This window comes from Bufo gargarizans, unplaced genomic scaffold (assembly GCF_014858855.1).
Source record: "Bufo gargarizans isolate SCDJY-AF-19 unplaced genomic scaffold, ASM1485885v1 fragScaff_scaffold_474_pilon, whole genome shotgun sequence".
Taxonomy (NCBI): Eukaryota; Metazoa; Chordata; class Amphibia; order Anura; family Bufonidae; genus Bufo; species Bufo gargarizans.
Genome location: NW_025334122.1, coordinates 175161 through 186548, shown reverse-complemented (window position 1 = coordinate 186548; position 11388 = coordinate 175161). Strand labels below are relative to the sequence as shown.

The 11388-nt window shown below is 50.1% G+C and overlaps 1 protein-coding gene across 1 annotated transcript in view; it reads left to right on the top strand.

The window, feature by feature from the left end:
• Window positions 1-4622: 4622 nt before the first annotated feature.
• Window positions 4623-11388, top strand: part of LOC122922561 (forkhead box protein H1-like) — a gene marked incomplete at its 5' end in the record, with an annotated part of 45990 nt that continues 39224 nt past the window's right edge. Inside the window, 2 exons of the mRNA XM_044273207.1 lie at window positions 4623-4733; window positions 7581-8590. Coding sequence (XP_044129142.1) covers window positions 4623-4733; window positions 7581-8590 — 1121 coding nt within the window. The remainder of the gene's footprint in view (window positions 4734-7580; window positions 8591-11388) is intronic.

The window sequence follows — 11388 nt, the reverse complement described above, 5'->3', positions numbered from 1 at the left end:
TGCGGATTATAGTATATGTGGTGTGTGCGGTGTACCTGCTGTGTGCGGATTATAGTATATGTGGTGTGTGCGGTGTATCTGGTGTGTGCGGATTATAGTATATGTGGTGTGTGCGGTGTATCTGGTGTGTGCGGATTATAGTATATGTGGTGTCTGCGGTGTATCTGGTGTGTGCGGATTATAGTATATGTGGTGTGTGCGGTGTATATGGTGTGTGCGGATTATAGTATATGTGGTGTCTGCGGTGTATCTGGTGTGTGCGGATTATAGTATATGTGGTGTGTGCGGTGTATATGGTGTGTGCGGATTATAGTATATGTGGTGTGTGCGGTGTATCTGGTGTGTGCGGATAATAGTATATGTGGTGTGTGCGGTGTATCTGGTGTGTGCGGATTATAGTATATGTGGTGTGTGCGGTGTACCTGCTGTGTGCGGATTATAGTATATGTGGTGTGTGCGGTGTATCTGGTGTGTGCGGATTATAGTATATGTGGTGTGTGCGGTGTATCTGGTGTGTGCGGATTATAGTATATGTGGTGTGTGCGGTGTATCTGGTGTGTGCGGATTATAGTATATGTGGTGTCTGTGGTGTATCTGGTGTGTGCGGATAATAGTATATGTGGTGTGTGCGGTGTACCTGGTGTGTGCGGATTATAGTATATGTGGTGTGTGCGGTGTACCTGCTGTGTGCGGATTATAGTATATGTGGTGTGTGCGGTGTATATGGAGTGTGGATTATAGTATATGTGGTGTCTGCGGTGTATCTGGTGTGTGCGGATTATAGTATATGTGGTGTGTGCAGTGTATCTGGTGTGTGCGGATTATAGTATATGTGGTGTCTGCGGTGTATCTGGTGTGTGCGGATTATAGTATATGTGGTGTGTGCGGTGTACCTGCTGTGTGCGGATTATAGTATATGTGGTGTGTGCGGTGTATCTGGTGTGTGCGGATTATAGTATATGTGGTGTCTGCGGTGTATCTGGTGTGTGCGGATTATAGTATATGTGGTGTGTGCGGTGTATCTGCTGTGTGCGGATTATAGTATATCTGGTGTGTGCGGATTATAGTATATGTGGTGTGTGCGGTGTATCTGGTGTGTGCGGATTATAGTATATGTGGTGTCTGCGGTGTATCTGGTGTGTGCGGATTATAGTATATGTGGTGTGTGCGGTGTACCTGCTGTGTGCGGATTATAGTATATGTGGTGTGTGCGGTGTATCTGGTGTGTGCGGATTATAGTATATGTGGTGTGTGCGGTGTATCTGGTGTGTGCGGATTATAGTATATGTGGTGTCTGCGGTGTATCTGGTGTGTGCGGATTATAGTATATGTGGTGTGTGCAGTGTATCTGGTGTGTGCGGATTATAGTATATGTGGTGTCTGCGGTGTATCTGGTGTGTGCGGATTATAGTATATGTGGTGTGTGCGGTGTATATGGTGTGTGCGGATTATAGTATATGTGGTGTGTGCGGTGTATCTGGTGTGTGCGGATAATAGTATATGTGGTGTGTGCGGTGTATCTGGTGTGTGCGGATTATAGTATATGTGTGTGTGCGGTGTACCTGCTGTGTGCGGATTATCGTATATGTGGTGTTGTGCGGTGTATCTGGTGTGTGAGGATTATAGTATATGTGGTTGTGTGCGGTGTATCTGGTGTGTGCGGATTATAGTATATGTGGTGTGTGCGGTGTATCTGGTGTGTGCGGATTATAGTATATGGTGTCGTGGGTGTATCTGGTTGTGTGCGGATACTAGTATATGTGGTGTGTGCTGGTGTACCTGGTGTGTGAGGATTATAGTATATGTGGTGTGTGCGGTGTACCTGCTGTGGTGCGGATTATAGTATATGTGGGTGGTGCGGTGTATATGGAGTGTGGATTATAGTATATGTGGTGTCTGCGGTGTATCTGGTGTGGTGCGGATTATAGTATATGTGGTGTGTGCAGTGTATCTGGTGTGTGCGGATTATAGTATATGTGGTGTCTGCGGTGTATCTGGTGTGTGCGGATTATAGTATATGTGGGTGTGTGCGGTGTACCTGCTGTGTGCGGATTATAGTATATGTTGGGGTGTGCGGTGTATCTGGTGTGTGCGGATTATAGTATATGTGGGTGTCTGCGGTGTATCTGGTGTGTGGCGGATTATTAGTATATGTGGTGTCTGCGGTGTAGTCTGCTGTGTGCGGATTATAGTATAATGGTGTGTGCGGATTATAGTATATGTGGTGTGTGCGGTGTATCTGGTGTGGTGCGGATTATAGTATATGTGGTGTCTGCGGTGTATCTGGGTGTGTGCGGATTATAGTATATGTGGTGTCTGCGGTGTATCTGGTGTGTGCGGATTATAGTATATGTGGTGTGTGCAGTGTATCTGGTGTGTGCGGATTATAGTATATGTGGTGTGTGCGGTGTATATGGAGTGTGGATTATAGTATATGTGGTGTCTGCGGTGTATCTGGTGTGTGCGGATTATAGTATATGTGGTGTGTGCAGTGTATCTGGTGTGTGCGGATTATAGTATATGTGGTGTCTGCGGTGTATCTGGTGTGTGCGGATTATAGTATATGTGGTGTCTGCGGTGTATCTGGTGTGTGCGGATTATAGTATATGTGGTGTCTGCGGTGTATCTGGTGTGTGCGGATTATAGTATATGTGGTGTGTGCGGTGTATCTGGTGTGTGCGGATTATAGTATATGTGGTGTGTGCGGTGTATCTGGTGTGTGCGGATAATAGTATATGTGGTGTGTGCGGTGTATGTGCTGTGTGCGGATTATAGTATATGTGGTGTGTGCGGTGTATCTGGTGTGTGCGGATTATAGTATATGTGGTGTGTGCGGTGTACCTGCTGTGTGCGGATTATAGTATATGTGGTGTCTGCGGTGTATCTGGTGTGTGCGGATTATAGTATATGTGGTGTGTGCGGTGTATCTGCTGTGTGCTGATTATAGTATATCTGGTGTGTGCGGATTATAGTATATGTGGTGTCTGCGGTGTATCTGGTGTGTGCGGATTATAGTATATGTGGTGTCTGCGGTGTATCTGGTGTGTGCGGATTATAGTATATGTGGTGTCTGCGGTGTATCTGGTGTGTGCGGATTATAGTATATGTGGTGTGTGCGGTGTATCTGCTGTGTGCGGATTATAGTATATGTGGTGTGTGCGGTGTATCTGGTGTGTGCGGATTATAGTATATGTGGTGTGTGCGGTGTATCTGGTGTGTGCGGATTATAGTATATGTGGTGTGTGCGGTGTATCTGGTGTGTGCGGATTATAGTATATGTGGTGTGTGCGGTGTATCTGGTGTGTGCGGATTATAGTATATGTGGTGTGTGCGGTGTATCTGGTGGTGTGCGGTGTCTGTGTTGCGGATTATGTATATGTGGTGTGTGCGGTGTATCTGCTGTGTGCGGATTATAGTATATTGTGTGTCTGCGGTGTATCTGGTGTGTGCGGATTATAGTATATGTGGTGTGTGCGGTGTTATCTGGTGTGCGGTATCTGGTGTGCGGATTATAGTATATGTGGTGTGTGCGGTGTATCTGGTGTGTGCGGTGTATCTGGTGTGTGCGGATTATAGTATATGTGGTGTGTGCGGTGTATCTGCTGTGTGCGGATTATAGTATATGTGGTGTCTGCGGTGTATCTGGTGTGTGCGGATTATAGTATATGTGGTGTGTGCAGTGTATCTGCTGTGTGCGGATTATAGTATATGTGGTGTCTGCGGTGTATCTGGTGTGTGCGGATTATAGTATATGTGGTGTCTGCGGTGTATCTGGTGTGTGCGGATTATAGTATATGTGGTGTCTGCGGTGTATCTGGTGTGTGCGGATTATAGTATATGTGGTGTCTGCGGTTGTATCTGGTGTGTGCGGGATTATAGTATATTGTGGTGTCTGCGGTGTATCTGCTGTGTGCGGATTATAGTATATGTGGTGTCTGCAGTGTATCTGGTGTGTGCGGATTATAGTATATGTGGTGTCTGCGGTGTATCTGGTGTGTGCGGATTATAGTATATGTGGTGTGTGCGGTGTATCTGCTGTGTGCGGATTATAGTATATGTGGTGTCTGCGGTGTATCTGGTGTGTGCGGATTATAGTATATGTGGTGTGTGCGGTGTATCTGCTGTGTGCGGATTATAGTATATGTGGTGTCTGCGGTGTATCTGCTGTGTGCGGATTATAGTATATGTGGTGTGTGCGGTGTATCTGGTGTGTGCGGATAATAGTATATGTGGTGTGTGCGGTGTATCTGGTGTGTGCGGATTATAGTATATGTGGTGTGTGCGGATTATAGTATATGTGGTGTGTGCGGATTATAGTATATGTGGTGTGTGCGGATTATAGTATATGTGGTGTGTGCGGTGTATATGGAGTGTGTAGTATATGGTGTATCTGGTGCGTGTATTATAGTGTAGGTGATGTATACGGCGTATCTGGGGCATATACGGTATATCTGCTCCCTCAGGACACGCGTCTCCCCTGTGTTCTGCAGTTTTGGTGCACTTCACCCCCTCTCCCTCCCTTGTGGTTTGCGGCTTCTCCCGGAGCTGCGGTATATGGATCATTGTTTAGGTGTTTTTTGATGATATTCGGCACCCCCCTTACATTAACCCTTTAATTTCTCTCTCAGATTCTGAAAAGTATTGAAATTCTGTTCCCGTTCTTTAAAGGAGATTATATCGGATGGAAGGACTCTGTGCGCCACAACCTGTCCTCCAACGACTGCTTCAGGAAGGTACAGTACAGCTCCTCCTGTCCTGTGTGTATGGACGCTGCGCAGTACAGCTCCCCCTGTCCTGTGTGTATGGATGCTGCGCAGTACAGCTCCCCCTGTCCTGTGTGTATGGGCGCTGCGCAGTACAGCTCCCCCTGTCCTGTGTGTATGGACGCTGCACAGTACAGCTCCCCCTGTCCTGTGTGTATGGATGCTGCGCAGTACAGCTCCCCCGGTCCTGTGTGTATGGACACTGCGCAGTACAGCTCCCCCGGTCCTGTGTGTATGGACGCTGCGCAGTACAGCTCCTCCTGTCCTGTGTGTATGGACGCTGCGCAGTACAGCTCCCCCTGTCCTGTGTGTATGGATGCTGCGCAGTACAGCTCCCCCTGTCCTGTGTGTATGGATGCTGCGCAGTACAGCTCCCCCTGTCCTGTGTGTATGGACGCTGCGCAGTACAGCTCCCCCTGTCCTGTGTGTATGGACGCTGCGCAGTACAGCTCCCCCTGTCCTGTGTGTATGGACACTGCGCAGTACAGCTCCCCCTGTCCTGTGTGTATGGTCGCTGCGCAGTACAGCTCCTCCCTGTCCTGTGTGTATGGACGCTGCGCAGTACAGCTCCCCCTGTCCTGTGTGTATGGACGCTGCACAGTACAGCTCCCCCTGTCCTGTGTCTATGGACACTGCGCAGTACAGCTCCCCCTGTCCTGTGTGTATGGACACTGCGCAGTACAGCTCCCCCTGTCCTGTGTGTATGGGCGCTGCGCAGTACAGCTCCCCCTGTCCTGTGTGTATGGACGCTGCGCAGTACAGCTCCCCCTGTTCTGTGTGTATGGACACTGCGCAGTACAGCTCCTCCCTGTCCTGTGTGTATGGACGCTGCGCAGTACAGCTCCCCCTGTCCTGTGTGTATGGACGCTGCACAGTACAGCTCCCCCTGTCCTGTGTCTATGGACACTGCGCAGTACAGCTCCCCCTGTCCTGTGTGTATGGACACTGCGCAGTACAGCTCCCCCTGTCCTGTGTGTATGGGCGCTGCGCAGTACAGCTCCCCCTGTCCTGTGTGTATGGGCGCTGCGCAGTACAGCTCCCCCTGTCCTGTGTGTATGGACACTGCGCAGTACAGCTCCCCCTGTCCTGTGTGTATGGATGCTGCGCAGTACAGCTCCCCCTGTCCTGTGTGTATGGACGCTGCGCAGTACAGCTCCCCCTGTCCTGTGTGTATGGACGCTGCGCAGTACAGCTCCCCCTGTCCTGTGTGTATGGACACTGCGCAGTACAGCTCCTCCCTGTCCTGTGTGTATGGACGCTGCGCAGTACAGCTCCTCCCTGTCCTGTGTGTATGGACGCTGCGCAGTACAGCTCCCCCTGTCCTGTGTGTATGGACACTGCACAGTACAGCTCCCCCTGTCCTGTGTGTATGGACGCTGCGCAGTACAGCTCCCCCTGTCCTGTGTGTATGGACACTGCGCAGTACAGCTCCCCCTGTCCTGTGTGTATGGACGCTGCACAGTACAGCTCCCCCTGTCCTGTGTGTATGGACGCTGCACAGTACAGCTCCCCTCTGTCCTGTGTGTATGGACACTGCGCAGTACAGCTCCCCCTGTCCTGTGTGTATGGACACTGCACAGTACAGCTCCCCCTGTCCTGTGTGTATGGACGCTGCGCAGTGCAGCTCCTCCCTGTCCTGTGTGTATGGACGCTGCACAGTACAGCTCCCCCTGTCCTGTGTGTATGGACACTGCGCAGTACAGCTACCCCGGTCCTGTGTGTATGGACGCTGCGCAGTACAGCTCCCCCTGTCCTGTGTGTATGGACACTGCGCAGTACAGCTCCTCCCTGTCCTGTGTGTATGGACACTGCGCAGTACAGCTCCTCCCTGTCCTGTGTGTATGGACGCTGCGCAGTTCAGCTCCCCCTGTCCTGTGTGTATGGACGCTGCGCAGTACAGCTCCTCCCTGTCCTGTGTGTATGGACGCTGTACAGTACAGCTCCTCCCTGTCCTGTGTGTATGGACACTGCACAGTACAGCTCCCCCTGTCCTGTGTGTATGGACACTGCGCAGTACAGCTCCCCCGGTCCTGTGTGTATGGACGCTGCGCAGTACAGCTCCTCCCTGTCCTGTGTGTATGGACGCTGCGCAGTACAGCTCCCCCTCTGTCCTGTGTGTATGGACGCTGCGCAGTACAGCTCCTCCCTGTCCTGTGTGTATGGACGCTGCGCAGTACAGCTCCCCCTCTGTCCTGTGTGTATGGACGCTGCGCAGTACAGCTCCCCCTCTGTCCTGTGTGTATGGACGCTGCGCAGTACAGCTCCTCCCTGTCCTGTGTGTATGGACGCTGCGCAGTACAGCTCCCCTGTCCTGTGTGTATGGACGCTGCGCAGTACAGCTCCCCCTGTCCTGTGTGTATGGACGCTGCGCAGTGCAGCTTCCCCTGTCCCGTGTGTATGGACGCTGCGCAGTGCGTCTCCCCCGGTCCCGCCTGTATGGACGCTGCGCAGTGCGTCTCCCCCGGTCCCACCTGTATGGATGCTGCATACTCTGAAGGGTGCTGCTTGGTAAATGTCCCCTCAGGTGTAGATTGTTTTTGTTGCCATTCACTTGGACGATCCCCGAAGACCATCCAGACATTCGTAGCCGGATTATTGTACTGAAATTGGGAGCTTCACCAACAGTCACTTAATATGTGAGGCTAGCTATAGTCCTGGCCCCATCCACAGAATGAGTGGCCCCAGACATGGTCTTCCTCTGTCCTCATAGCCCACGTGGCCCACAGGACCCCCGCCTTGGTTCTTGTGCAGACCATTCGATGTATGTTTGGAGTCTTCCTCATAAGGATATGATATGCCTTCATGACTTTCTTGCAGGTGCTGAAGGACCCCGGAAAGCCTCAGGCCAAAGGAAATTTCTGGACGGTGGACGTGAGCCGGATCCCTCTGGAAGCCATGAAGCTGCAGAACACTGTCATGGCTCGGCATGGAACAGAGAACTTTGTCCAGGACTTGTCTCCATACATTCTGCATAATTACAAGTATGGTGGCAGTGGGCACCTCTACCAACAGATGCCTAGCAGTAACTACTCCAGTGCCAGCTCTGTGAGCGAAGACGCTCATCTCCATACAGCAGGCAAACTCAACAGCTCTTTCATGATTGAATCTTTGCTTCATGATCTCCAAGAGGTTGATCTTCCAGATGCTTCAAAGACTGTGGAGAATCAAAAACAAGACCACTCCCTGACCAACAATGTGTGGGCTCCCAGCCCCCGTCTGTATGACTCCTCGTACTCCCTCAAGAGCTCCAGTAGCCCCAGCCTTCCCACCAATCACTCAATCTACTCATCGTCCAGCACCAGTCTTTCCACCATGTCTCCTCTCAGCTGTGACGAGAATCCTGAACATTCTAGGGAGGTACCAAGGACTCCTCCACGAAGAGTCCTAAAATGTAAAAGAGAAGATGAGAGTAGTGGTAGTTCAGATTCAAGTACTGACAGGTCTTCTCCATGTGGACCCCCAACTAAAGCCTCATGTATTCCCTCAGATTTGCCAACATCTTACACAAAGTGTGTACAGCCGAACGTGGTGGCCCCCCCCAATGCTCTCCCCTTCTTCCCTTTTCCCCAGTATACCTACTTTAACTATGGGCCCTCCCCGTACATGACTCCTCCGTATTGGGGAGTCCTGCCACAAACAGCCAACCCTAGGCCTGAGCAGCCGTGCTCAACCCCCACACTGGATCTTGACAGCATGTTGAGGGTTGTACCACCCAACAAAAGTGTATTTGATGTTCTGACGAGTCACCCAGGAGATCTGGTTCACCCGGCCTTCCTGAGTCAATGCTTGTCGAACCCCAGCAGTCCGTGCCCAGGGCAAAGTCTCCTGTAATACCATGTTGTGTACTGCGGACCTCCACATATGACAGATGTCTCCATGGGGTTGTGCGCCAAACAATAATGACCACTGGGTGTGAATAGTGACCATGACTGCACATAGTGACCGGCTCTGCTGTAATTCAGGCAATGAGGAGAGCTTCCCTCCTTGTTGATGATGAGTCTTCAGGATTTGGCACAAAAAACTTGCTCGTTAATTTGAATTTTATTTTTTTCTGACAGCTGAGAATTTGGTGCAATATGAACGTCTAATATTTCTGGATCTTGGATGCAATGGTTGTATTTCTACAAAGCTTGTACAATAGCTAGGTCTCCACCGTGCCACTGTAGTGGTCTAGACCTGGAACTGTCATACACATGACATGGTCAATGACTTGTAAACGCTATCCTTCTGGAAGAGGGACCCTGTGACATGTGACCATTGTCCTTCTAGTAATGAGGGACCCTGAAATATGACTGCTGTCTTCCTAGGAAGAATGACCCATGATGTGTGACTGTCCTTCCAGGATTGGGGGACCTATGATTTGTTACTGCTGTCCTTCTAGAAGGGGAACCCTATGACATGTGGCCATTGTCCTTTTAGCAGGGACCCATGACGTGTGACCACTATCTTTCTAGGATTTAAGGTCCTATGATGTGTGACCGTTGTCCTTCTAGGAGGAGGGACCTATGATGTGTGACTGCTGTCCTAAGAGGAGGGACCTATGGGGTTGACTGCTGTCCTAAGAGGAGGGACCTATGGGGTGTAACCGCTGTCCTTGAAGGAGGGACCTACAGCGTTTGACCGCTGTCCTCCTAGGAAGAGGGACCTATGTGTGACCGCTGTCCTTGGAGGAGAGACCTATGATGTGTGACTGATGTCCTTCTAGGAGGAGGGACCTATGATATGTGACTGATGTCGTTCTTCCAGGAGGAGGGACCTATAATGTGTGACTGATGTCCTTCTTCTAAGAGGAGGGACCTATGATGTGTGACTGATGTCGTTCTTCCAGGAGGAGGGACCTATGATGTGTGACTGATGTCCTTCTTCTAGGAGGAGGGACCTATGATGTGTGACTGATGTCCTTCTTCTAGGAGGAGGGACCTATGATGTGTGACTGATGTCCTTCTTCTAGGAGGAGGGACCTATGATGTGTGACTGATGTCCTTCTAGGAGGAGGGACCTATGATGTGTGACTGATGTTCTTCTTCTAGGAGGAGGGACCTATGATGTGTGACTGATGTCCTTCTAGGAGGAGGGACCTATGATGTGTGACTGATGTTCTTCTTCTAGGAGGAGGGACCTATGATGTGTGACTGATGTCGTTCTTCCAGGAGGAGGGACCTATGATGTGTGACTGATGTCCTTCTTCTAGGAGGAGGGACCTATGATGTGTGACTGATGTCCTTCTTCTAGGAGGAGGGACCTATGATGTGTGACTGATGTCCTTCTTCTAGGAGGAGGGACCTATGATGTGTGACTGATGTCCTTCTTCTAGGAGGAGGGACCTATGATGTGTGACTGATGTCCTTCTAGGAGGAGGGACCTATGATGTGTGACTGATGTCCTTCTAGGAGGAGGGACCTATGATGTGTGACTGATGTCCTTCTTCTAGGAGGAGGGACCTATGATGTGTGAACAGTGTTCTTTTTAGGAAGGGGGACATATGATGTGTGACCAGTGTTCTTTTTAGGAAGGGGGACATATGACATGTAACTGCTGTCCTTCTAGAAGGGTGATCCGATAACCTGTGACCACTGTCCTTCTAGAAGGAGGGACCTATGACATGTGACTGCTGTCCTTCTGGGGTGGGAAGGGATCTATCACTTTTTCTGTCATTTTGAGGGCAGAAAGCTTTTGTAAATATGTTTAAAGTATTTTAGTAGTTTGGAAATATTTTGAACCTTTGGTCATTGGGTCACTCTTCAGATGTGAGGTCTGCTCCATGTGTGTGGTGTCCATAAAATGGTTAAGGTGCAGGTTCTGTACCCCACTTCAAGCAGAATAATATTGGTTATGGGGTGCCCTGTTACTAGCTGAGCAGCTCATACCATGATGGATCAGGGAGATGATGGGTGACCTCCTGGAGTGATCACTCATGAGCCTGCTAATCTAGAGGTCTTCCTGTTCCCCTGGGTGATGCTGATCTCCATCCACGGTCTACTAATCTTCCTCCTCATGTTTTTATTGTAAATATCAGACTTTTTAGAGGTTTTATTAATTTGCACTTTATCTGCTTGCACTTGATCTTGATTTTTTAATAAATGCCAGTAGATTATATGACCTTGTCTGCAGAAGTGTTTATATGCGGTGCGACTGAGCCCCTGGTTGAAGTGGTTACTGGGAACCTTCTCAGTGGCCCCGAAGCAGGTAGCAAGAGTGTTGGGGACTGTGAAGGATAGGCAGAAGGAAGAGTTAAACTGAGCCGGGCTTGTGAGTGATTGGCTAGTGAGGTTAATAAGGGGGAAGGTTTAGGGACCATTATAAGGGGGTCGGGGGGGGGGGTTGTTTTTTGTTGCTGTTGTTTTAAGAAGTCAGTCGATGGGAAGGGCACCGGCCCTAGATCTTGTGCTGGCTGCTCCCAATGTCCCTCTACTTTATAAGGTGCACTTCTATGGATGACCATCAGAAGGTGCTATTCTACAGATCATGCGACTCAGGATGGTGGCATTCTGTTTCTGTCCGGATTGTCTTCTCCAGGAATATGTCACAGCATAGATGGAAGAGCTGGTCTTCTCTAGGTCGGGATGTCCACTTTGGACCTAATAGACACCACAGGAGATAAAACTGGGTTGCAGAGTGAGCTCTG